The sequence below is a fragment of the Harpia harpyja genome, chromosome 19 (assembly GCF_026419915.1).
Source record: "Harpia harpyja isolate bHarHar1 chromosome 19, bHarHar1 primary haplotype, whole genome shotgun sequence".
Classification (NCBI taxonomy): domain Eukaryota; kingdom Metazoa; phylum Chordata; class Aves; order Accipitriformes; family Accipitridae; genus Harpia; species Harpia harpyja.
In genome coordinates this window covers 4,078,298-4,099,713 of record NC_068958.1, presented here as the reverse complement: position 1 = coordinate 4,099,713, position 21,416 = coordinate 4,078,298, and the positions used below count along the sequence as shown (strand labels likewise).

General features: G+C 47.9%; 1 protein-coding gene across 2 annotated transcripts in view; it reads left to right on the top strand.

Annotated features, from left to right (window-relative positions):
* The window catches only part of COL5A1 (collagen type V alpha 1 chain), a 159,315-nt gene that overhangs the window by 117,327 nt on the left and 20,572 nt on the right, over positions 1-21,416 (top strand). For both annotated transcript variants that reach the window (XM_052814842.1, XM_052814841.1), the window contains exons 30-49: positions 1,344-1,451; positions 2,078-2,131; positions 3,420-3,473; positions 7,912-7,956; positions 8,295-8,348; positions 9,275-9,319; positions 10,154-10,207; positions 10,796-10,849; positions 14,363-14,416; positions 15,948-16,055; positions 16,248-16,337; positions 16,430-16,483; positions 17,126-17,233; positions 18,982-19,089; positions 19,713-19,766; positions 20,389-20,442; positions 20,652-20,759; positions 20,855-20,908; positions 20,995-21,102; positions 21,240-21,293. In XM_052814842.1, the coding sequence (XP_052670802.1) occupies positions 1,344-1,451; positions 2,078-2,131; positions 3,420-3,473; positions 7,912-7,956; positions 8,295-8,348; positions 9,275-9,319; positions 10,154-10,207; positions 10,796-10,849; positions 14,363-14,416; positions 15,948-16,055; positions 16,248-16,337; positions 16,430-16,483; positions 17,126-17,233; positions 18,982-19,089; positions 19,713-19,766; positions 20,389-20,442; positions 20,652-20,759; positions 20,855-20,908; positions 20,995-21,102; positions 21,240-21,293 (1,422 nt within the window). The remainder of the gene's footprint in view (positions 1-1,343; positions 1,452-2,077; positions 2,132-3,419; positions 3,474-7,911; positions 7,957-8,294; positions 8,349-9,274; positions 9,320-10,153; positions 10,208-10,795; positions 10,850-14,362; positions 14,417-15,947; positions 16,056-16,247; positions 16,338-16,429; positions 16,484-17,125; positions 17,234-18,981; positions 19,090-19,712; positions 19,767-20,388; positions 20,443-20,651; positions 20,760-20,854; positions 20,909-20,994; positions 21,103-21,239; positions 21,294-21,416) is intronic.

The following is a 21,416-nucleotide window of genomic DNA, read 5'->3' as shown; positions in this document are numbered from 1 at the left end:
TTTTCCCCTGTAATATTACATCTAGGGTCTGGTGGGCATCTTTATTTGCTGAGCCTAATGTGCTTCCATACCATCAACGTGAAGCGTAAAGTTACCGGGAACACACTTTAATAGAAACTGAAGAATGCTGTGAAAACTGCCAGGGGTGGAGTGTTATATTAGGCTCGTGTCTTTAGCAGCAGGGCACGTTGCCTGGTTGCACAGCAGAACACACAGACCGTCAGAAACCCCAAATCATGCTCGGATGTGGGCAGCAGCTGCAGTCCGCGGCTTTGCAGCGTGTCTGTCCATCCTTGGGGACAGGGGGCTGGCCTCGTCCCCTCTCCGAGTGATGTATCGCCTGGGGCTTGGTGACCCTCAGATCTCTGAAGCCCTCCCAGGGATCAAGAGAGCTCTGCTGTCAGTCATCCTCAGGTTTAAAGGAAAAATGAATGCCTTGCGCGAAGGCTTGTAAAAGTAGAAATCAAATCCTCCGTTTCTCCTGGCGTTGAACTGTGTAATTGAACAGTTAAAATAATTGGAAATTTCCCAAACCCCCACTTCTCGCCAAGGAGGAAGGACTGAAGGTGGCATCCCAGGGAAGGTGACTCCCGTCCTTGCCAAATGCAGGTAGACATAAGCTTCTTCAAACAAAGCTCACGACTCCGGTTCCCACCGTCAACTTCTTTGTGCTTTATGATGAGCAATGAAAGGACAAGGGGTGGCTGAGAGCCTCGCGGATAAATCTGCGTCCACCCAGCTTCTGGTGAGCGAGAAGAAGGCTGCCTGTGTTCGCAGCATGGAAGCATCTCCTGTTACCCCGAGTGACAAAATGACAACTGTTGTTTTGTGTGCTGAAGCCTGCAGTGTCACAACAATTCACGTTAATAGCTCGATCCTCTCCGCTCTCAGATTTCCTAATGATTTTCAGCACAAAAGCTCCAGCCCAGTCTTTCTTCTCTAGTTGCCCCGTTCAACCCTCAATTAAACACTTCCCAGGGCTTGCGTGCACATCAAACTGCAATTTGGGACCCCGGAGGTGGGTAAAAGGGTGTGTTGCAATCAGAGCTAATGAAGGCTGTTTCGGTGGTGAGGCACTGCGTGTAGATGGGATAATTGGGCCACAGGAAAAAACGGCTGTTGTGGGAGATAATGGCCAGGCTGTGTGAATGAAAGCTTGGTGCGCTAATAATGCTCTGCAATTTACAGTCTCGTCTGAGCCTCTTGGTGAAGACCAGCTTTCTCCAAGAGTTGTATTAGCGGCTCCGTGGAGTATCTGATTGCAGCCGTGAGGGTATTGCTTGTCAGCGAACACGGGGTCTGGGACTTACCTGCCTTGTCAGCGCTTGTCTTGTGATTAACAGGGGGAAATTGGACCTCCTGGCCCCCGGGGTGAGGATGGTCCAGAAGGTCCCAAAGGTCGCTCTGGCCCCAATGGAGATCCTGGTCCTCTTGGTCCTGCTGGAGAGAAGGTGAGTCACAAGGATGGAATCACCCAGGGATGTTTTACAGTAAAACCCACTTTTCTTTGAGTGTCTCGGGTGGGTGGCTGGGGCAATGCCCAGCGTGGGGGGCAGTTTTAGGGCAGAGGGATGACGAGGAGCTGCGGGAGCTTTGTGTGAAGGCTGGCCTGATGAGTTGGTCAACACAAAGACTAGAGGAGACCCAAGGGAGATGGTTTTACTGCAGCGGTGTGACTTGAGCGTATCGAGACATTGGTCTGTTTGGGGTTATCTGCTTGGGTACAATGTCTTTAAAAAAAAAGACCAGAGGGGAAAAAATGGAGAAATTGAAAGTATCATGGACTCCGGTCTAATTTCTAGGTGTATCAGCCAAAAAAAAAAAAGATAGCAAAAAATAACTATTCCCCACTATGTCCCTGACACATTTACAGTGCTCACTCTGCATCAAATCCACTGGGCTTCCCCCAGGGAGGGCACAGGATGATCGCGGTGCCCCGACAGCTTTATTCCACCCACGTCATGTCTGCTTTGCTCTTGACTTCTCTACGCTTGGCATCTCCCCTTTCTGCTGGTGCAAATCTGAAGCTGCTCGCAAGCGGCTTGCCGGCACTAACACTCTTTTATTTGTATTTCAGGGAAAACTCGGCGTGCCAGGACTGCCCGGCTACCCGGGCAGGCAGGGCCCAAAGGTAACTTGGCCGGGTTCAGCCCCGAAGAGGTGTGGGCTGTGCTGGGGAGCCCAGCAGACTCTGATGGTGGTACCATGCAGAAGGCTCAATCCCCTGCGAATGGGACAAGGTGGAACGGCAGCATTTCCCACCGCGCGCTCCCTCCTTCCCACCCGTGCAGGACAAATTCATAGATGGGTAAAAAATAGCTCCCAGCCCTTTGCTGGTGGAAATCGGTGACCGGTTCTGCATCGTTGCAGTCTCCTGCAAAGCGGTGGGAAGAGAGGCAGTGGGACGCGAGGGCGTGCGGGACTGCTCTGGGGATGGATATAAACAGGCTCCGTGTGAGCCTTCATGATAGTAATAGGTATAATAGTCCTTCTCCTTGTATTATGTTTTATATCTTCAAAGATCTGCGCTAGCATTAACTAATTAATTAAGGAGAATAGCTAATGAATCAGGGTCTCCCTGAAATTGAAATAAAACTGCTATTTGCAGATTTGCAAACATCCTTTGTATCTTATCTACACGCCCACCTCCGTTTGGGCCATTTTCAAATGTTCTTTTTAACTTAAAAACTGTGAATTCCACTACATAGACTAAGGCTGCAGCCCAGTTTTTACACGCCCTGGAGGCTTTGGGAACTTATGTTTTTGTTAACTTTTTTTTTAAGAATCATATTTTATTATTCATGTTCATTGCTTGGAAAAAAAAAAAAAAACCAGGCTTGTTTAGCACTGGAGACATAATTATCTGCAAGAGATTGTTTCCTGGTTGTGGTGTTGATGGTTTATTTTTTAATTTGCATTTTATATCTGGGGTAGCTTTTTTTTTTTTTTTTTTTTTTTTTGCATTTCTTTGACTAATTCATATTTTAAAAGCAGCAGCAGCAGCTATTCTCCAGGCACTCACATCAGAAAGGAACAAGCCAGGAGTTAAATTTTCATGGGCAACATAGTGATTTAGGAGCTAAAAACCAACAGCCTGCCTGTTCCCCAGGCGCCCGGTACAACCCTGGGCTTGGGCCTTTGCAGTGACTCCTAATGAGGCATGGACCTTTTTTTTTTGTGTGTGTGTGTGTTATTGTTGGATGAAATTTAGTTTCTGAGGTCGTTCCAGGTCTGTCTTTAGTTTTGTTTTTATTAAAGGAAGGTTTAAAAAAAAAAAAAAAAAAAGCATTGGGAGCTGTAGACGTCAGCGGGTGCTCACTGGGGGTTATTCCAGGCCAGCAGACGCCTGGCATGGATGGAGAAAGCTGCCCCTTTCAGTGTCTTGAACCTCTTTCTCTCTCTTTGCTTTTTCCCCCAAGGGCTCAATCGGCTTCCCAGGATTTCCAGGAGCCAACGGAGAGAAGGGCACACGGGTAAGAGCGGCTTTGTCTAGCTGCTTTGCTAATTTTTTTTTCTCTCCAAGGAAAGGTCCTTGGGCAGGACGTGGGGAATGCTCCGTTGCAGGCAGCTGCTGGGCTCATGCTCTGGTCGCTTTTGCACGAAGGGCTTGCCCAAAGAGGGTCGTCCCGCTGGCTCGCATCCCGGGATGCGATCGATGGTCCTCGGCGCAGGGAGCACAGGACCGGCAAGAGGCTCCTGACGCCGGCTGTTGGGAGAGGAGGATGCCAGTAATAGCACAGGCAGCTCTGCAGACAACAGCTTTCCAATTAAGCACTGGAAATTTTTCCCTCAAGATATTTTAAGAGATTTCTCTGAACCTGAATCCTTCCTGCACTGTCAGAGTTTGCTCGGGGCACAAAGAGCTTTTTAATTAACGGTAATTATTAGAGATGGGTGAATCTGTTCAAAAGCAGCAAGAACCATCTTTAGCCTAACTTGAGATTCAAAATACATAGCTGAAAACACTTTTACAAGTTCCTCCTTTTAATAAGTGGAGCTATTCTAAATTCATAAACACCCCTAAAATGTGGGGGCTCTGTCCTCTAGACTTGTCTCTACCTCTCACCCCACCTCCACAGACTTTGCTCCTGAGTGGGGATTCTCTAAATACACCGGTGTTTCTTTTATTTTGTGGAAGACATGCTTGAAGTAGGGGATTCACAGCACAAGCATAAAGTCATTTTCTGTACCAGCTCTGGTCACAGGGACAAAAAGGGGGAGTGAGGAGAGCGAGTGGAATTAGTTTCCTTTTTGCTCTCATTTAAATACAAATGACTTTTAACAGACGTGTTTGATAGGAGCCCAGAAAATATAAATCACTTTGCACTGCATTAATATCATGCCACTGAAATTTGGTTTATATCCACCCCCCCTTTCTTTTTTCCACTGAGTAATTTTCATTTCATTCTGAACTACAAATGCGGCATCCTCTCCCCTCCCTCCACTCCAGCCGAGCGGGAGGAGGGAGGCCATGAATAAGGCAGCTGCCACGACAGCCTTGAATTCGCTGTAGCCCTATAATTACCGCCCGCCTTATCAAACATACAGCAATAAAATCCTTGGGCTGGATTTTCGGGTGGTGTAAAACAGGGCATTGGCACCGCAGCGGGGCGAAGATGTGCTGCTCTGCATCCCCCAGCATCTGCACCCCTCTTGCTCCATCTGCTAATTTTATTCTGGTGGGACGAAGAGCCAGATCACTGGGATGGGAAACCTTTCAGGGAGTAGAGTAGGTACTAGGAGCTGGTCGTTTATGAGATGGGAAAAACCCCCAAGGGTTAGGCTTGTTGAATTTTGGCAATGTCCAGCCTGAAAGGGATTGAGGAGGGAGCAAGCGCCCTGGGAAAAGGCTCAACTTTAGGACCGAGGCAATGATGGCAAGACAAGAAAAGGCAAAATCAGCAGTTTGCTCCCTTTTATTCTAAATGAGCCTTGTGCTCCTAGGAGGAGGTAGTGAGACACTTAGTTACACCCCCCGGCATGCCACACATCAGTTTAGGAATTGAAAAGGATTTTTTGCTTTTCAAGCCCAGCCTGGGAAGAGACAGGGCAGCTCGTATTGTCCTGACTTCGGAGCTGAGGTGCAGCTGGGCCAAGACAGGCTGCGGAGCACGGTGCGGTGGGGCTGGCACCGCTGTACCGGCAGCCCCGAAACAACTGGTGTAAAGGAAGGAGACAGGAATTTGGGGAGAAATGAGGGGGTTTTTGTGCAGGGACAGGGACTGGCACCCCGACCCCTAATGGGGAGTACAGTCTGGCACACGTCTGTCAAATAGAAATATGCTGGTATATTTTATGGTAATTTTAGGGTTTTTCTCTGCAATGTGTGATTGAACCATTTCTGCCATTTTACACCCAATTCAGCAGCTTGCACTCGTTTTATTAGTGTATTTGTGTATGAGAGAGAGAGAATATTTTCATGGTCAAGTCTCTGCTTTAGTAAAAGAAGCCCAGCTTGAAATTGTTTTAGGAATAGCAGAAGTACTGGTTTTCAGTAACTGTTTTGGTATCCTTCTTCTTTTTTGCTCCCAAGTATCCGATTTGAAATAAGTGAAAAGCAATTATATACAGAACAATAGACAGAGCTGGGATCACACTGCGCCAAACCAAATGGGGACCATCAACTTAATTTAAGCCTTGTTGAGTGAGACTTGATAAATCCCTCTCTGTTTCTCCTGAGACCACTAAATTTGTTATTTTTATGAGCATGTTCACATATAGTCAAGAAAGAGAGTTTCTAAGATTTGCTTCTCCACTGCATGGTGGGGAGTAGCCCAGCTGAAACAACCAAAAATCATTTGTTTGTCTTTTTTTACACGATATTACTATTATGCTATTCAACGCAGTTGTTTATATGTCCAAAATAATATGAATCACACGTTTCTCTTACGATCGTCATCATCTAGGAATGGAAATAAGCTTTCCAGCTCATTATTTCAGCAACACAAGTAGTCCTCCCAAGTCCTTAAATAATAAATAAAAAGGTGAAACCCAAAGGCAGAAGAGCAGTACCAGCAGATCCCGCCAGCGCAGGCAGCTGAATTTTGGTGCTGGCAGAGCCTGCAGCACCAAAGCTCCCCAAACCTGAAACCGCAGCTTCTGGCTGTTCAGCTGCACAAAAGGGCTGGCAAAGTTAAAAATGGGGAAAAAAAAATAGGATGTTTGGTGGTTCTGGAGAAGTGTGACCTGTTAAATATCACGATAGTTTTAGCGAGCGACTGCTCCTTACCGTGCCTGTTCTCACCCAGCTGCCCGTAGCCGAAGGTGAGCTGGGGTGAGCTTGCTTGGATGTTTTCAGGACCTGATCATAAAATCAATAGTTAGACGTGAATAAGCGGTCTTATTTTTAGAGCTAATAAGCCCCTGCCATTAGCACGGGGTAATAGATCTCCCTGCTCGCCCAGTCTCGCAGAGCCTGGGGCGTGCATGGAGGTATCGAAATCCAACCATTTATTTGGGTGCCTAGAAAATAATCTGAATTTAGATGCCTTTCCCTCGGTATCCCTGTTTGAGAAATATAGGTCTGTGTACATTTACAGTGCTATATAAATTCTTCGCAACAGTACACAGTGCTGTATGCATGATTAATGATAGCAATAAGCAGGGGAAAATTTTGCTTAAAAATAGAATTGAGGAAGGAGGAGAGGAGTGTGTGGGGCTACCTGCAGGGAGGTGGCACACACTCCTCTCCACCTGCTCTGAATTTAGTCTCCTGTAGCTAAAGGAAAACCAGCTGGAGTACTTTAAAATGACTTTTGTAATTAATTAAAAAAAGCTATGCCAGCAGGGTTTATTAAATGCAGCCACAGAACAAGGAGGATTCAGCAGGACTAATTTTAGTAGCTTGAAGAAAGTTGATTGTAAAGTTTTCCAGCTCCTGTTTTATGTTTGCCTGGTTAATGAGTGCCAAATACAAGAAGGCAAGATTGTGAGATGATGGATTTGGGGCAGAAAATGGCAAGTGATATTTTAAGCGTTGTGTGTTCCTTACATAGAAGGCAAGTCTCTCTCCCCCTTCCTTTAATAGGTGATAGGTAACAATAGTGGACTGCAGGTCCAAAGGAAGAAAGTTCAATCTATTGGAATTATTTTGGTAACTTAACACTAGCCAAAATAGTGCTTTTCAGGGAGCAAGCTCTAGGCCATTAGTTTTCTTTTAGGCGCAAGGTAATGGAGCTTAACGCACTGCCAGATTTAGGACCCAGCCATCTCTGTCTTTTTTCTGTCAGAATTAATCACAGTTCCCCATTACAGGAAGCTGAGTGCATCTGTCAGATCTCATGAGCCTGCTGCTTTGTCGCTTCTGCAAAACAATGTCTTAAATGACTTGTTTAGCACAAAGTTCACAGAGATGAAGAAAGATTTGTAAATATGTGGGGCAGCTTAATTGGCTTGTGTGGCGTAAAATAACTGCTCAGGGCAGGAATCCTGCTCTGCTGCTGTCGTTCCTTAAATATTTAATAGTGCAGGTCTTGCAACACGTGTGCGAGGACCAGCCCTTCCCTATGTCGGGAGCTGGGTGAAGGGATGAACAGAGATCAGTGGGAAAAGGGATTATAGGTTTTGGGGTCCCAAAGTTGAAGAGCTTTTTTCTGGCTCTGGTGTGTTGGCTGGCTTTTTAGGAGACTGCATGGTCGGGATACTTTTTCTTAAGAGATTCCTTCCGTCAGGTGGTAGATGTAATCTGGGCATTGGGATTACCGTCCAGACCTGCCCAAGCATTATAAATTAAAATAAATATAAGAATCGTGAGACAAAAGTAAACCTGCTGTTGTCCTTTTCATTGCGAATGAGAACCGGAGAGGTTTTGAGGACAGTCTGTGTGTAACAGGCTCCATTGCGGGTTCATCTGCTGCGAACTCAGCCTGCAATGCCGGCCGCTAACTCCTCTTTGTTTCTTTTTCATTGCAGGGGACACCTGGCAAACCAGGTCCAAGGGGGCAGCGCGGTCCAACGGTAATGTTCCATTTCTTCGTTCTTGTGCATTTGGAAAGCTTGTCGAGGCCAGGGGAAAGCGGGATCCGATTTGTGTCCTCACTGGGTAGGATCTGGCCTTCAGCAGTTAAAGCTAAGCAGAGGGGACACAGTGATTTGGGGCTGGGGCTCACCAGTGAACGTGGTCGAAGGTCATCAGATGTCCGGTGGCAGTGACGAAGGCTCCTGTTATCCCGTGCTGCTGGTGGGATGGCTTGTTGATCCGGTGCAGCTCAGGCATTTGGGTGCTTTGCCTGGTCACAATGTAGTGCTGTGGGTAGCAAGAAGGGCTAAAACGTCATCTTTTGTGTCTTTCTAAGGGTCCACGTGGGGAAAGAGGCCCTAGGGGAAGCACTGGGAAACCTGGCCCAAAGGTAAGGTTTTGGGGAGCCTACTGGAATTGTCCTAAAAAGTGTTGGTATAAGAGACTCTCTGGTTCATCGCCCTCCATTTCCCTTCTCTCCTGATCTTCATTGCCCAGCCAAATGGTTCATAACCCACCCGTAAAGTATATGCACAGATCCTAAAAATGTGTCAGCCCACGTTTCAGCAGGACATGAAGTGCATGCACCAATTAAGAGCCGTTGCAACCCGAAGAGGAGGGAGCACCCCCACGCCAGGGACCAGCACAACCTTACGATCCACTGACGCTTCCACTAAGCCCTATTTTTTGGTGTTTAAGTAGCATTTAAAACCACCTTAGAGGCCTTAAGCTGTGCCATGGGTGAAGGGGCATATATTACTGCTGGGCTCCAGAACATTGCACCCTGCTGAGCCACTTTGCATGCACACTGTTGGCCCATGGTTGGTCACCGGGCAAGATAAGTATTTTTCTGCCAGCCAACCTGGAGGCACGCTCAGCTCCAGAACCTGCTGCAGAGACCAATTAAGTGACCATCAATCACCACGCATGATGGAAGCAAAGCTTTTGTAGTGAGACATCGTCACCACCGCACTGCCGGATTTAAAAATAAATGTCTCGGCTTTGTGTTGGCATGAATTTTTGATAAATACTTCATCTTTGCGGCGGCATTTATCTCTCAGAGGGAGGCCGTTATCTCGTGGAAATATCCTGAGCTCGCTGACGTTATCTTTCCTGTATTTTTATTAAGCGATGTGGGGGAAACAAGCAGCTGCTCGTATGTCACTGAATGCCGCTCCTGATACAGAATTATTAATAGAGAGGGGCTGGGGGAGCCGGTGGGGTGTGGTGTCACCGTGGGCTTGGTGCCATTTGAAGTCTTGTGCAATGGTGATATATGTATTTTTAACGGTGTGTTGTTTTGTTTATTCGTAAAAGGGCAACTCTGGTGGTGATGGCCCCCCTGGTCCTCCTGGCGAAAGGGTAAGACGAGCTGGTTGGGCTAAAGCAGGACTCAATCCAAGCCTGTTAGTTTAACACAGCAGACGAGGCAGGTTTGCAGGGCTGAGGTGGTGCTGAGGGTTTTTTGCAGCGAGCATCCTACCGAGTACCCTGTTAAGCAGAGAGGGGTAGGGAGCTCTCTGGAGCCAGGGTGCAGCGTAGCATACTTCAGTCAGCAAAAAGGAAAAATCTGTTTAGAAATACGAGGTGAAACGTGCTTGTGTGGAAAGAGGTCTCTTTTTTTTCCTGGGTTTTGTTTTGTTTGTAAATTTTCTATAAAATTGTTGAGGGAGGAAATATATGAAATTGGTCCCTGCTTTGCATCTGCTGGTTGTGACCACAGGGGCGAGGCAGGGGCTGCTGCTGATGCCGCTCCGGTGCAGCAGCGTGCTGAAGAGCATCAGCTGCCTTGCAGCACTGGCCCCAAAGCCACCGGGCTCTCTTCTTTTTCATTCCTGCACGAGCTGGTAGCTCCCATGTGCTCTTACTTGAGCTGGGATGGGAAAAGACCTATTTTTCATGGCACTGTGAGGGAAGGGTACAAAGCGGTTGAGAGCCCTCTTCGTGTTTGTAGGGCTTTTTGCAGCTGGACAGGCCACTCAGTTAAACATGCCCCTTGGTTCTTATCTCTCCATGTATTTTTTACAAGGGGTGGCCCCGTGCAGCTGCATCTCGCACTTTGGGGCATTTCTTTGGGGTAGAAGTAGCTGGCTTTCCATATCTTTGTGCTCATCTGCTGTTCACACAGAGCTAGTATTTCATAGTAAAGCATTATAGGTTCCTTAACCATGTTTTCTGGCTTGTTTTGCATCCCAGGGACCACCAGGGCCTCAAGGACCGACTGGATTTCCTGGACCAAAAGGCCCCCCTGTAAGTAACTCTCTTGAACATGCAAAGAAATACATAAGTCTTTCCCATCCAGCTGTGATTGCCTGTGCCAGCTCAGTCTTAGCTGCTTCTCTGACAAGCGGTGACGTACCCAGTAAAAGGCATTACTGAGACATCCTGATAATAACCCGACGGTTTAAGATTTTAAATAACCAAGTAAATTGCGGCTGATTATAAATGTTCATTTCCTAATGACTCAGTATGGCTAGGATCTTTCATGGTTGCTCTGTTCCTTATTTTCCCTCTGTATACTGGGAGGACAGCACAACAGAGTAACACTTCTGTCTCTGCAATTATTATACACTGGTGGGGGACCTCAGAAACCTTTTTGGAGTGATTTCCTTCCCTCTGGTGAACAGCTCGCTCCTGCTCTGGACCTGTAAGATAAATCTTTCCTTTGAGAGATGTGTGGGAAAGGGCCATACCTCTTAGGGTTCTGAGCACCCCCATTTCACTGTAAAATGGATGGGAACTAATGCAAGGAGGCAAGCAGATTTGATTCAGTCCTGATCACGGTTTTACTACTGAGCACTTGGTCGTGTTCCTTCTCACTCTGGTTTTCTGCTGTAGGGTCCTCCTGGGAAGGATGGATTGCCTGGTCACCCCGGACAGAGAGGAGAAACTGTAAGTAGCCAAAAATCTCGGGCAGATCATTAGTCCTGAGTCTCGTCTTGCCGGTTGGTTTTTCTAAACCCTTCTGTGCAGCTGGGGAGATGTGGCCACACGTTTGGTTTCCTGGCAGGTCTGTGTCTCTCCAGCTGCACGGGATGATCTATGGGAAGCAACCCTCTTCTGAGCAGGACGGGTCGGTCTAATGATGATTTAGGTGAAGGTCATGCACCGACTCATCTCTCTCTGTCCCTTTAGTAGATTGTGGAGATCAACACGTGCATCATGCACGGAGAAAATATGAACGGAGAGATGTAGTGATGCCGATGACCGGCATCGGAGGCAGTTGGGTTTCTGCTGTGACGGGTGCTGCAGAGGCAGCTCCTCGCGAGGCAGGAGGATGTTGGCTGGGGCCGAGTCTGGGTCAGCACCAGCACTTGATGTGGTGCTTGCTTTCATGAGGTGGAGAAGCAGCTGGGGGGTGATTTCTGAGCAGTCCCTGCGGCCGGGCGTTGTACCCCAAGGACTCACCGAAGTGCTCGTCCCTTTGCCCTCCCGAGGGTAAAGGTTGCGCCTCTGCTCTCTGGAGCGTTATGGGTGAAATCTGTGCTTTCTTTCCCACTCTGTCCTTTGGAGATGTGCAGGTTTTACACCTCTCTATTCCAGAGACATAAATCTAGGGCTGTGATAGCAGAGATTTTTCATGCGAGACGGGCTCCATGCTTCGCAAGCTCAACTTTCCGTACCCAGCTGCGTTAGGTCAGGGGCATTTTTATTTTCTCTGGAACCTGCAATGGGGAGAAATAAACGCCTTTCGCTTATTGATGCGCCATGTGGCCAACACCAAGAACTGTTGCACAGCAGAAAAGAATTACAGCCCAGTTTTGGCAGTGCTTGTTTAGAGAGGAAGGCAATTCCTGGCCAAGACGAGGGGTGCAGTGGTTTTGCTCTAGTTTTTCTGTCCGCACCGGTTACTGCAGGACGCTCGTGTATCAGCCGCTGCCTTAGCACCCGAGTAACAAAAGCACCTCTGCTGATGCTGCCTTTTAGCCAAACCTATGCACAAGGGCCTCACCAAGTTTTGCTTAAGCCCCCTCCAGCAATAATCCCTTGCTGCGACCCAGGCAGTGGCTCCTGGCTGTTTAGGTACCTCACTGTATCGTACGCATACTGCTTTGTCCATTTTAAAAGGTTTTGTTGCACAGATGTAATCATTGTTTCTCACCAAAGGAGAACGATGAGGCATGTGGAAGGTATGATACCCTGGCTGTCGTGCATCTCTGGTAGTCTGTTTTCTGCACCTTTTTTGCTTGAAGGATACCCTAAGCAAAAATGACCCTTCTGCCATGTGTTCCTCTGCATGCAATAATTAGTATCTTTCTGTTTGGCATTTTTGGGGGTGTTTATTCTTTTTCCTCAGCTGTTTACCATCCAGCTCATTCGCTGTTGTTGGTATGTTCCTCTCCCCGACACTGCATGCTGCATGTTAGCTGATAGACTCTTTGTTCTGTGTTTATTTTACAGGAAAAAAAACCAACCCAACTTCCTCTACTCAGCTTTGCATTTTTCTCCACTGCCTTTCCTAGCAAATGAGCATTAAAAAGGCTTTTCACATTATGCATTTTTTTTTCCCCTCAACTTATCACACGACAATTTAATTAACTTGCCTGGCATTTGCTAAGCAAGGCAATGCAAATACTGCTAAGCGCAACACCAGATATTTATTTACACCCCAGAACACTGACTTTAAGGCAATGATTGTGGTATTTTTAAACACACAGTCCTCAGGTTAGGATAACTTAAAGGTGAAGAGAAGAGTTTTCACCTGCCAGAGCCTGGCTGTGACATTTAGTTTTCTTTCACGGCGTTATCTGTAACATCCAGGACACCTACATTCAAATCGGAAGAAGCAGTAAAAACTTTGCTTGCATCTGCTGTTAGCAGCTTTGGAGACTGGAATAAAGCATCAAACTCCCAAGTCTGCATGAATATGAATGGAGAATGGGCTTTCAATTATTTGGGGTCTGAAAGTACTCCCTAATAGCTTTCTACAGTCATTGCAGCAGTAGCTTACCTATCACAGGCAAATCCTTCCAGAAAACAAAAACTCTGTTAATCTGTGCCATGAACAAACTTGCAAAGATTACTTTCCCCTGCATCTTCTTAGGGTGCACACAGACATGTGCAGACCCAGGTAGCAGAAGTCCCTTTTTTGTCCCCCCTTTCCTTACACAGTGCCAAAAAGCAAGGAGAGAAACATCAAAACAATTAAATACTGTTTCCACATCAGTAGCCTTGTCAGTGCACTCTGGACCTTCATGCAAGAAAACCTAGACTTGAAATCTGTGTGTCAAATACTTCCCTTTATTTTACTTTTCATTTAGTAGCAAATAGGCCAGCTGAAGGATGCTGAAATATTTGGCCATATTAGATTGACAAAGATTGGATCTAAAAAAAACCATGAAAAATTCTAAAAACCCTGTGCCCAAGGCTCAAACAAGATAAAAGGAAACCCTTTTCTTCAGATAAATAAGAAAAGTCCTGCACAGAAATGGCTGAAATACTTTTCTATGATAAGAGTTTAAATTGTACATTCATTTCGCAAAGATGTTTTGCCATTTCCCCATCAATGACAGGATATTTTCTGTGATCTGCAGACAGCTAGAATAGCATTGAGTAGTTTTTTTAGCATGACACATTACCGTTGGCTTGGGATTTATCTGATCCTCTTTTGTGGCAATGAGAAAATAGCCTGTGTGCCCTAAATTATATTTCTCAAGCTCGTCAGCATGCTATAGTAAGAATGATAATTAATGTACTTTTTAAAGAGTGGCTTAGGAGAGCTAAACAATTGCAGTGGTGGTAGTTCGTTATTGTCACTCTTCAGAATGTCCTTATAAGTAGCTGTCATGGAGACTTTGCTACTCAGCAGCATTTGGAGAGAAAACACATTTGTGATTTCTTTCAACAGATGTTGATGAAGGAAATAAAGCTCCACTCAGTCCCCAAGGCTGGTGGGTTGTGGGCTTCAGCGGGGCTGGAGATTGGTGCTGCTGGTGCCGAAAGTGGAAGACGGTCACCCAGCCTCCAAGCTCCTGGGAGCTAAGCCTAAACCAGATCTAAGCCTAAACCAGTACCAGAACGGAGCGGGAGAAGGGAAATGGCTTTTAAGAATTGCTTAGCGTGAAGAAACTCGCACTGACTTTTTAATAGCCATTTACTTTATAGATTTTGAGTGGTTTTATATATGTGGCCAGTCCTTCAGCCAAACCACAGTAGCTCCATCAAAACAGCAGAGCTGAGCTTTGAGAATCTCTTTTTCTTCCTCTGTTTGACCCCTGTATAAATGTACAAAGGTGTATTTTCCACCTTCTGTTTGGTTTCTTGTTTCTTTTGTCTTCGGGTGTCCATCCCTTCCCGATCAGTAGTTTCACCAGAGGAGGAGCAGTCGGGCGGCAGTCTGTGACCCTCGCTGGAGTACTGCTTGGCAGAAGTGTCATCTCTTTCTCTTTTACCTTTCTCTAACAGGGTTTCCAAGGCAAGACGGGCCCTCCAGGACCCCCTGGTGTCGTAGGCCCTCAGGTAAGAAACAAATGCTCATGCTTGCACCAGCCCTCTGCAGCTCATCTTCACCAGATCAGCACAGCAGGCTCTCACAGCTCTCATGGTTCAGCTGGAGCTGCTGGGACCGCAGGTTATACAGCACAGAGACTCTTCTTCCAGGGAAGGCAAAGTCATGTGGAAGCAAGCTTGATGGCTTTGAAATTCCTGGCCAGGCTATGAAATAGCCCAGTGGGTCCCAGCCCCCCTTGTCGAGGCGTTAGGATGGCATTTTAGACAATGTGCCTGAAGGTTGCTGTAAATAAGGTGGCTCATGTGAACTTAACAGACCTACCTTGGTGTAAAGTTGGTGTAGGGTGAGAGAGACCAGCTACACACAACCTGACCAAAAGACCTTAAGCGACCAGAGTGTTAAATGTGATCTCAAAGGGCTGTACAGCTGCCGGGGCGTTCAGGGCTGTGTAAGCGTGACGCAAGAGTGCTCTTGTATGTTGTTATGAAGAAATGCATCCCTCTAACATAAAGTGCTGCTAGATCCTGTCAGAGTTGGGCTATTTTTCTTTTAGTCACCATGAACTCTGTGCAATCTGGAAATAGTAACCGCACAACCAGAATTTGTACCCCTTAAGTACAGGCATGCAAGGCTCGTGGATCAGTTTTGTAGGCAGAGTCCTAGACCGAGTGGGACTGGCCTTGGCGTGAGTCTTCTTCCCTGAACTGCTGGGGAGGTTGCTTTTTAATTAGAAAGTAATTAATTTGTCGTCTTTAATGATAGTGTAAAGTCCCTGATTTGTAAATTCCCTGATTAGGGGCAATTCCCTGACTGTGTCTGTCTTCTCAAGTGCAAATTACGTTCTATAGCAATTTTATTTGGCTCTGCTGTGTGTAGTTAGCGTGATCTGTGGCTGCTGAGCGATCGCAATGTTATCGTTCTGCTTACACTAAGTGGCACCCTGCAGCATGACATGAATTACAACCACCGTCCCAACAGACATCAGCGTGCAGGGATGTTATAGTCTTGTGCCTATGGCTTTTGTCCTCCTCCAAAATGGGCCACTTGGGAACCTTCTGCACTGGGCCTTATGTTACACTCATCACCATTAGTGCCCACATACAGCACAGAGGCAGGCAGTAATTGCTGTGTAGTACAAGCCTAATCCATTATTTATGCCCCATATAAGGAAGAATCAGCATGATTGTAGAGTACTTAGGAAGTTTTCAATTAAAAAAAAAAACAAAAAAAAACCACAAACACCTAAGCATAATAGTTGTAGTAATAGTATCTCATTTATGTGAACGCTTTCATTCCAGAGGTTCCCAGTGCCTCCAGTCTGCCAAGTGCAATGTTGCCCACTTCCAAAATAAGGTCCCTTTAGATGCCAAAGGAGGCATCTCTCCAGGGATTCCTGGTGGCACTGCAGGGGACAGCTAAGGGAAGGAGCATCTTCCGTCCCATTGCAACCTAAAGGACTAAACTGGTAGGCTGCACCTCTTCCTTCATTGGTTCTGCTGCTGATACCCAACACCTTCTCCCCAATCTCTGTTTCTTCAGGGTCCGACTGGTGAGACTGGACCAATGGGTGAGCGGGGACATCCAGGCCCTCCAGGTCCCCCAGGTGAACAAGGTCTTCCTGGCCTTACTGGAAAAGAAGGGACCAAGGTAGGGACTTGCAGCCTACTGAATTCCTCCTCCTCGCAAGCCTGGACGCCTGCGTCTCTCCCAGAGATGGAGAAGGATGATTCAGAAAAGACATGATGCTTCGCAGTGTCTCATCACAACTTGAGCCCAGAGAGAAGAGCTGGGTCTCTATGGAGTCTGCAGATCCTCAGCTATTTATCGCTGTCGTTGCAGGGGGACCCCGGTCCCGCTGGTCTCCCAGGGAAGGATGGTCCCCCCGGTTTGCGAGGCTTCCCCGGGGAGAGAGGTCTCCCTGGCCCCATTGTAAGTAGAGGCTGCCCGGTCCTTCCAGCGGGAAGGATGCCCAGGCGGTGCAGCACCCATCTCCCAAAATGACTTTGTTTTCCTCTCTCCAGGGTGCTCCAGGGCTGAAAGGCAACGAAGGTCCCCCAGGCCCCCCAGGTCCAGCAGTGAGTATCCTTGCCCTTACAAGGCACCATCTAATGCATTTACAAGCTTGACAAGCCAAAATGGAGGGTTAGTCACAGCTCAGCGCTTTATCCATTATTTCCTTTGCACTAACTAACGACTTGCTGGATATTGCTTTATTTTACAAGACACGCGTGTAATAGCTCAGTCATTTTGTCGTGTCAGCTATGAACATACGTGACAAGCTGAGGGAACTGGAATGATTCAGGACGTCGAGAATTTTGCTTCTAAGTCACCTGCTCTCCCTCTGAAAGTTGTTCCCACTTGAGATGTGTGCTCAGTGCAGCCCTCATGGAAGAAAATACTCATCATCCAACCCTCCCTGCTGCATTGGCCATGAAATGGCTCATGCTCTTGTTCCAAGCTGATAATGTGCCCCCAGGAACTGAGCTCCCTGCACCACCCGGAGGAGAACCCAGCCCTTCCAGAGATTTTAATTTAAAAAAGATCTTCAGGACCCCTTAGGCTGATGGTACTAAGTCATCACATGGTAGTCACCCCATCAAATGTGCTCACTTTACTGACGATGCATTTACAGCATCCTACTGCTGGATTTCTTTCTGTCTGTATATAGATGAAGCTCGATACTCCAGTTAATGCTTCCTTCCTTCTTCTCCAAACAGGGCTCTCCCGGTGAGCGCGGTCCTGCGGGATCAGCCGGCCCGATAGGCTTGCCAGGGCGACCTGGCCCCCAGGGACCTCCGGGACCCGCAGGTGAAAAGGGAGCCCCAGTAAGTACCAGTATAAAGATTAACAGCTGTGTGTCAAATAAAAATGTGTATAGTAGGAAGCTGAGCATGGAGACATTCCCTGGGGTAGGTGTATAAAAGATTTAAAAAGAAAAAAAAAAAGAAGGAATTTAATTAGAAAGGAATTTTCTCATCTTGGGTACATCAAACCGCTGAACGTTACCTGCTCAACTGCCCTGTTTGTGACACCCGTGCTATCAAAAATGGATATGATCCCAGGGACTGAAATGTCTTCAGGCAATGAGAAGGGATGAGGACTGAGGAGGTGAAATGACAGCCTGTGTGACCTCCTAGTGACAAACAGCCAAAGGACAGGCCTCTGGGCAGAGAAGTGAGCCAACCCCGGCACCGCTTACAGGGATGGAATGGCAGCAGCGATCTCCGCTGAGCCCAAATAAAGCCTTACCCTTGTTCTGCCCCGGCTGAAGGACCCCCACAAAGGTGCTGTGGAGTTTTCAGCTCCGCTTCCAGGGATGCTGCGTGCTGTCACAGCATCGATGCTCCCAGGCATCCCGCTGGCACCCGTGGAAAGAGCTGCTCCCAGCAGGAGCCCGAGCAGAGCGCGGCTGAGTCCTGCCATATGGTCCCTCTCCTGAGCGTTCACCAGCCAGCCCGCGCAAACTCTCACGTCTTTCACTCCCCAGGCACGCGCGTGAAATGTCACGTGCGGGCAGGAGAGAGTGGGCTGGGATGACTATTTCTGTCCCTGAAGAGCACAGTACAGTGACAGTCCCGAGGAGGAAGGCTGTGCCTCTAATTCACACCCAAATGGTTTTGCAGGGACTTCTGGGTTGCCTGCCTCAAACTTAAGCTCAGCTTCAGACCCAGCAACATGAGCAAATGCTGGCATCGGTGATTTCAGACGGCATGAGGATACTTACTTGATTGATTGTTGTTATCAAAAATGTTTAACAGCCACTGTATTCCACATTTGCTGGCTTATTAGAAACTCCAGCAGCTAGTCCAGAGGCAAGAATTTCCTGGTGAATCAGCTTTATGAACATCTGTCCTGCCAAGTACCTATATGATGTATCAGTGGACAGATAAATAGGCAATTTATGTGGCATCTAATTATTCAGAAGAGAGCACCCAGGATTCAGATGCAATTAAATTATGTACGAGGAAACAAAAATATTCACTGTTCAATTCGTATAAACAAACAAATTCAATTGAAGGCTCCGGGTCTGAGGAATATGGGTGGATGTTTAAGCAGGAGGCCAGCAGAGATTGCTTTATTCACTTCAGGTGTTTTCCTTTGTCCAGGAGTTCAGGAGGGAGCTCGGGGTCTCCTGAGAAACCCCCATTAGCTGGGGATCAGCCAGGGAGGGAGCAGGCACCGAGTGCTGGGGCAGCCAGGAAGAGAATCAGTAAAAACTGGCTTGTGGGAATAAAAATTAGTTGGGGTCTTGTTTGTCATCCAGAGAGAGATGGCAGAGGGTTCAGATTAAATCTGATTATGTTGCTATAGCAGTGAAATTGCAGCTGTGATCTGGGTATTCACCGTTCAGATTTGTTTGTTCTTTCTTTATCTCTTGAGAGAGAAATTTTGTCTTGTTTCAGACAGCGAGCACAGAGAGCCTGATGAAATATCAGCTGGAAACTGTTTTTGCTATACATGCCTATATAGTCAGAGGTCATTAGCAGCTGAATAAAATGTTACTGGGATGTAATGGGTTGGTTGGAGGGTGGAGGAGAGCTCTGTGTGACCTGCCTGCTTGTTCTGCTTCCAGGGTGAGAAGGGTCCTCAAGGACCGGCTGGCCGGGATGGCATCCAGGGTCCGGTGGGACTGCCGGGTCCAGCAGGTCCCGTCGGCCCCCCTGGAGAGGATGGAGACAAGGTGGGAGCAGCTCCCTGCCGCGCAGGGTCATTCTGGGAAGGAACTGGGAACCGTGCCCCATTGCCACCACGCTGCTTCCACCGCCTCGGGTTGGATGTGCTGCTGGTCGTAACCCAAGGATATTTTACGACGCTTGCAATGCCACGAGATCAGCGGCGTCCGATCTGGGGAGCAGCAGGCAAATCGGGCTGTGTGTGCTCTCTGCCAGCCAAACTGCTTGCCGAAATCCAGTTAGCCTCCCCCGAAGCCTGTAGCAGGTGGCCTGCCTGGGGGTGCCTGCCCTTTCCACATTAATTACCTTTCCCCACTCTCTCATTAAGCCCCTCTGAACTGGAGGATTCTTAGAAAACATTAGCTGGGATGAATCACTCATCGGTGCTAACAGGGTCTGCAAAATGATGCTTCTTGCATCGCATGGCAGCCAAGGAAAGTTTTAGGATGTAAAAGGGTTTGGTTACACCTAGAGTGGCCAAATCTCTGGCCTTTTTTAGAACATGCTGTGGTATTTCTGTGGGAATTTGCATCTTTGGGATGAGGGTGCAGGCACACAAGACTATTGCTTGAATGTTGAGATATGAAAGTGGTCACCAAGTGAACTAACTGTGCCCCTTTGTACCTGGCAGGGCGAGATCGGGGAGCCTGGCCAGAAGGGCAGCAAGGGCGACAAAGGGGAGCAGGTGAGTGGGGTGGATGTCGTTGTAGCTGCTTCCCTGGGGGAGTGTGGTTTTGTTGTGTGACTTGCTGGAAAGAGAAAACAATATCATTTTAATTTCTTTCTGTCACTGCTTCATCTTCTCCTTTGCTTCATCAAATACCCACACGATGTAAAAAAAGAGTGAGTGCCTGAAGTGTGAGGCTCCCGCTCCCAGGAACACACTGAGATGTTTCCATGTCACCCGTGTACTGTGTAAATATCTGTGAAACATTAGCAGCCCTTGCCATTGAACTTGGGTGTCTGGCTGTAGTTCTTCTAGTTGCTTATATCACACTGATGCACCCTTTATGTGCTGCTCAGAGCCTGAGGAATGGAAAATAAATTACACATAAGTCACTAGAGAGAGATGAGTGGTGTGATATTGCTTCGCTGGAGCAAAAACTGGTTTAGACATGTCTGCCATGCCACTGGCACCAGGGCTGAGGGATGTTGGTGTGTCAGGGGAGACTTGACCTTGTCCTCCCTCTCTGTTTTGGGAATTAATGCTTGTTTAATGGAGGCTGTGTTGAAGGGCATCACCTTTTCCAGGTGAGTTTTTTACTCTGTGTTCCTAATGGTGACATTGCACTTCTGTTTCGTGACAGGGTCCACCAGGTCCTACCGGCCCGCAGGGTCCAATCGGTCAACCTGGCCCAGCTGTGAGTATTGTCCTCTCTCGGCAGAAACCCTCTTTCTTGCTGCAAACTGTCCCGGGAAGCGCTGCAAAGATTGGCAGTTTCTGCCTGGCACTGCCGATGCCCAACGCACGAGTAGGGCATTGCCGCTGGCTGCGGCAGGAGGTGGTGGAGAAGGGGCTTTGCATCTACCTCGTGTCTTTGCTAAGCTGTGTTAGACTCTTTCCTCGTAGGGTGCCGATGGAGAGCCGGGTCCTAGAGGACAGCAAGGCCTCTTTGGTCAGAAAGGTGATGAAGGACCTCGAGGTTTCCCTGGTCCCCCCGGCCCAGTGGGCTTGCAGGTAATTTGCAGCATTGAGGGAGGGCTTAGGGTAATGAGAGCTGGGGTTCCACCTGAGATGTTCACAGCTAAAACTCATCCCCTCCACCTCCACAGGGCTTGCCTGGGCCGCCTGGTGAGAAGGGAGAAACAGGTGACGTTGGGCAAATGGTAAGATGCTTTCAAACTTCTTTTTTCATCGCTGACAGACATTGCTCCAAGAAACATGTCTTAAATTTGTCTCCCCTTTCTTTCAGGGCCCGCCAGGCCCACCTGGACCCAGGGGTCCATCTGGACCACCAGGAGCAGATGGTCCACAGGGTCCTCCAGGGGGAATAGGAAATCCTGGTGCGGTAGGAGAGAAGGTAAAGCATCCAGACAAACCTGACTGAAGCCCACAGGAGTTTGCTACAACACTCAAGCAGGGGCTTTGCTACGTGAGCAGAAAACTCACCACCCTGCAGAAATAGAAGTGTGATCACCCTCTTTTTCCCCTCTGCAGGGTGAACCTGGTGAATCTGGTGAGCCTGGTCTTCCCGGCGAGGTTGGCCTCCCGGTAAGTACGTTACGGGATGGCTCTTGCTCTGATGGAGAAGAGCTTTTCTTCAGTGGTCTCCCATGAGGAACTGGTTGAAGAGGTGTCAAACAGGCGTGGATGTGGATGGGGCTGCAGGGACTG